Below are 4,727 nucleotides of genomic sequence, written 5' to 3' on the forward strand. Positions count from 1 at the left end.
AAGAAGGCGAAAGGTGTGAAGATCAATGTCGTAGCGCGAACTATAACGTTTGATGATTATATGCAGTGTCTGATGAGGTCGAAAAGCAACGTCGTCAGTCATGCATACGATCCAAAATGCACAAAGTCTACACCGTGTCCGAACTGAAAACTGCTCTGAGTCCGTATGATGACAAGCGGTATATCGTACCGAACTCAACAGACACTTTACCGTGGGGACATTACAGGATACAATTGTAAACTAAAAAGCGATCATTGTGCATATATATATATTGTAAAATGAAAAGCGATCATTGTACATATATTTGTTTGTATATTTGTTTGTTTGTTTGTATGAAATATTGTTAACTATAATAAAAGATGGTTTATTACAAGCTGTTTATAATAGGATATTGTAATAAAAAAGTGTTTATAAAAAAGAATTGGTTACAATACATTTTCTTTGTGTATCCAAGAGTTGTGCGAATTATCAAATCCCAACCATTTCACTAAAACCTTGTCGCCGCTTTTTCGCAACACCTTTTCCACGAGATAAACGTCAGGATTAGCAGCGCGATGCAGTTCGTATTCGTAAAATCCTCCGGCAATAGACTTTCCGCGAGAATCCTCGAGCAGATAGGTCGCTGGATTAGTTGTCTGCACTTTGACGATTTTAAACACTTCGGTTGTCCAATTCGGTGTATAGCCTTTTTCAAAGATGGTTTTGAATTTGCTCACGCGTACCAGATCACCCACTTTGAATCTCGCAGGCGCAGCGATCTTTACGTTATTGTAGACTGTGTGTAGGAGCTTATCAGCGATTTCGGGTGTCACATCGATAGGACGCATGCCGATAGTTCGATGTTTCCGTGTGTTGTACTCCATGATAAGGTGTGGTAACGAGTCGATCCATTTGTATGTTCCATTCAACGTAAACATTTTCCACATGTCGTTCTTTAACGTGCGGTTGAATCGTTCCACAACAGATGCCTTCATTACCGAGTACGTAGAATAATGATTAATACCGTGTTTTTAAGGAGTTTCTGCAGATCCGCATTATAAAATTCTTTTCCCTGGTCCGTTTGCAAATTTTTCGGACATCTTCCAGATTCTTGAAATATCCTGGCGAACATTGCCACTGCTTCTTTACCGCTCTTGCTCTTCATCGGTACAGCCCACGCATATTTGCTCAACACATCGATAATAGTGAGTATATAGTGGTAGCCTCTATTGAATCGCGAGTAAGGACGCATCTCTACCAAGTCAGCTTGCCAAAGATCATCGTATCCGCGCACTATGACGCGTCTACGGGGAAAATATATTCTCGCTGGAGCGTGCAACTCCTCCACCAACCGATGCTTTTCGTTACCGATGAGCTGCTTCTCTGAACTTTTCTTCTTTTTGTTAAATTTTGATGATTGCTTCGCTATTGCAGCTTGTGATGATCCGTCTCTCGCTATGTTGATACTATATGTCAATTTAACTGTAATATACTACTTTTAAATTTCCCCTGATTTCTTTATCTCTGAGCGTGTCCAGTCTAAAATTATGGTATTGATACGGTAGTCTATCTCTTCATTCTAAGTAAATATAAAAACTATATCTTATCATTTTGAAAAAGATAAGTAATTGTAGACCTTTTACGTCTGCGCATCACCATCCCCATTACTTTCTCTATTCTCTACGGGGAAAGACATACGGTGTTGAGACTGGCGAAGCATTCAAGCTTCGTTGCTCCTACTTGCAGCATAGCTAGTTCTCGTTATTACAAGTTCTTTACAAGTTATTAACAAGTTCTTGGAAGAAAAATGTTCGGCGCTAACGTGGACACCGCTCTCAAGAAGACGTCGAAGAAGACGAGCAGTCTCTCTACAGAAGTGGGAAACGTCCGTAACATGCTTCTATGTACGACGTACGCGCTCAACAATTCGGACACTAAGAGGATGCAGGTTGGATTGCGCACCACGTACGACATGGGTCCATTTGAGCCAACGATCAGGATCATGGGGAACACGTCTTCAGGAATTCTCCTTGATTTGAATACGTGGGAGAAGTTTAAAGATATTATACCCTCTGCAAATTCTTATTTGTGTGGGGAAAATAAGAATACACCAACCCCTATCATCATCAACAATATCAGCATCAACTTTACCTCAGCGTACGGTGCACGAGCTGTAATGGTGAGTCAGCGAGGGAAAATGCTGGACGAGAGCGGACCTGCGAAGAAGACATCGGAGGAGTCTACGCATCTGAAGCAACCGCCGCTGAAGAAGCATAAGCTGTATACGGAGAATATTATAATGCAGAAGACATCTTTCGATGGTCTGCAAACTGTCACAAAATGTATCGATGCTAGATACGAACATTTACAAGCGGTTGCCGCTCTTGTGAGTAATTGCAAATATATTTTAGTAGGCGAAATAGAACTTAATCTCACGAAGGAAGGTGTAAACGAAGATTTCGTAAAACGGACGCTCGTTGATAAATATCGCGAAATCGAGAAAAATGTACGACGGCAAATGAAAAATTTACAATTTTTAGACACATATTTTAATATTGTATTCCGTGAATTGACTACGATTCATTTAAATGAAATTATACACGAGATTATAACAAACGCAGAATGCTACGAGTGTTTGCAAAACTACGAATGTAACTTCAAAAATAAAATGTGAATTTATTTTATAAAAATGTTGTATATTCCTTTCTCCCCACCTCTTTTCTCTTCCCTGCGATCTCCAATTCGTTGTAACAAAACCCAACTTAACTTTTCGAGTTCGAAAGCGAAGGGGATATACAGGTAAAAATATATTCTACTTTTATATTTCCGCTGATTTCTTTATCTCTGAGCGTGTCCAGTCTAAAATTTGGTCTATGTTCTCATGAATGTTATTTATGCTCTGTATGTTTTTTTTCCGGTAGTCTTCCAGCCAATCCTTCAATTTTTTAACATTCTCATCTACATACTGCTTCATCTCAACGTTACTCTCATGCAGTAGAAGCTTTACAGCATTTATATTCTCATCGATATACTGTTTCTTCTCAACGTTACTTTCATGCAACATAAGTTTTACAGACTTTATACTCTCATCCACATAATATTTGTGCGCAGCGTCATTGAAGGCTTCCGGCTGCGGTACATTATGTATCGCATGCATTTTTGCATCGAAACATTTGCCATCACCTTTACTATTGGCGGTTAGACAAAGGGCATTTTCATGTACATATCGTTTGGTTGCAACGTTGTTTAAATGATATCTCACACCTGCAACACATTCTTCCACGTATTGTTTGGTTGCAACGTCACTGTCGGCTTCAGGTTGCGCTACATGTTGTATCTTGCGCGACTTTGCGTCGAAAACTTTGGCAGCGTTTAAACAAAGAGCATTTTCATGTATGTAATCTTCAACATGTTCATTCCATTGATGCGCTTCGATCGGAGAACTATTGCTGTCTGGCAATACTCCAAACTTATGCGTCGACATTTCGGAGCAAGCTATGTCGATGCTCTCGACTGGCTGACGATTGACTGACTGACTGACTCGTGTCAGTGCAGCGCTGTTTAATTTATAATACCAGCTTCGCGGAGTTCTTCGATAATCGATAAAATTTCGTTGTCATGAGCGTTGTTGCCGACTTGGCGCGAAGCGTCAAGCAATCGCAAACGATCCACCAACTCGTTGGGATCATCCCAATGCACGTAATCGATATTGTTGTCATTTAAGGTCATCATAGCTTGAGATGCATATAAACCTTTTCCGGCCACTTTATCGCTCGACGCATGTGATACTAGGGGCGCGATTATATGTTTATATTTGTGTCCCTTGTTACCGAGTATCGGATTTTGCGGGAGGTACCCGCGTCTGTGAGCATTCGTCGCCAATAGTATATTTTTGTATTTTTGCATATCAGCCTCGATGTACACAGAATCGTCGGGGATTCTTTTGAATATTAGCTCGTAAAGACTGGGTGTTCCAATGTATCCTGTTTCGCCTATGATTATATTATCGTCTCTGTCCACATCGACACGTTTATCACCGAGCATTGCTCCATCGTTACTAACAAGGGACATTCGGCAACGCGGAAATTAAAAAAAATCTGAAACTCTGCATAATTGTAGAGCACATATACCTAATAACAAAACAATTTTTCGTTGGTGCCCAAAAACGGTTTTAAGGGTGGAAACAACCCCTTGAACAAAGTTGATTTTTGTCTTTCTAAGCGAATATTATCGAAACTATTAAAGATATGAAAAAATGTTTTAGACAAAAGTTTTATGGTTTTAAAAGTACTTTATTATGCTATATTTAGATTTTTTAAAAATGTAAAATTGTGTATAAAATACCCCCTCTTCTTCTCTTTTTTCAAATTGTTAAAATCAATTGTCCAACCAAAATAAAGCTTATTTTATGACAAATTCAACCATATATAATAACATTATGTTTGGAAAAGGCAATATTGAAAAAAAAATTAAAAATGCTCTTATATATATGCTACACGTACCAAACTTATGGGTTCGCTGCTTGACGATGGCATTTCTTTCTCCCTCATAATTACTGACTGTAAAAGGTAAGGAAGGAATAAAAACAGGTAATCTAAGAAAAGAATAAAGTTGATGTTAAGAAGTAAGTTGAAGAAGAACAGCATGATAAGGAGGACGCAGAGAGAGTGTATATAACCCTAATATAGATAATCTTTTAAATTCAATTGTAAAGAACAAATAAGGAAATGAATGATATGAAGAAAAAA

At 38.7% G+C, this 4,727-nt stretch overlaps 1 protein-coding gene across 1 annotated transcript; it reads right to left on the reverse strand.

Moving 5' to 3' along the window:
* Positions 1 to 425: 425 nt before the first annotated feature.
* LOC112589601 (uncharacterized) lies at positions 426 to 1,231 on the reverse strand. Its single transcript, XM_025303567.1, has 3 exons — positions 1,004 to 1,231; positions 723 to 932; positions 426 to 635 (listed from the first exon to the last, which is right to left on the reverse strand). Exons 1-3 carry the CDS (start codon positions 1,229 to 1,231, stop codon positions 426 to 428), a joined length of 648 nt encoding a protein of 215 aa, XP_025159352.1.
* Between the last annotated feature and the right edge of the window lie 3,496 nt (positions 1,232 to 4,727).

The sequence above is a fragment of the Harpegnathos saltator genome, unplaced genomic scaffold (genome assembly GCF_003227715.2).
Source record: "Harpegnathos saltator strain DR-91 unplaced genomic scaffold, Hsal_v8.6 scaffold556, whole genome shotgun sequence".
NCBI classification, from domain to species: Eukaryota; Metazoa; Arthropoda; class Insecta; order Hymenoptera; family Formicidae; genus Harpegnathos; species Harpegnathos saltator.

Bases quoted from the DNA above. Each gene is read 5' to 3' on its own strand.
- LOC112589601 (XM_025303567.1), bottom strand. From the start codon at position 1,231: ATGCGTCCTTACTCGCGATTCAATAGAGGCTACCACTATATACTCACT. The intron at 933-1,003 runs GTATTAATCATT...CGCACGTTAAAG, and splicing joins AGAAACTCCTTAAAAACACG to AACGACATGTGGAAAATGTT. The intron at 636-722 runs GTACGCGTGAGC...GTCAAAGTGCAG, and splicing joins GATTCAAAGTGGGTGATCTG to ACAACTAATCCAGCGACCTA.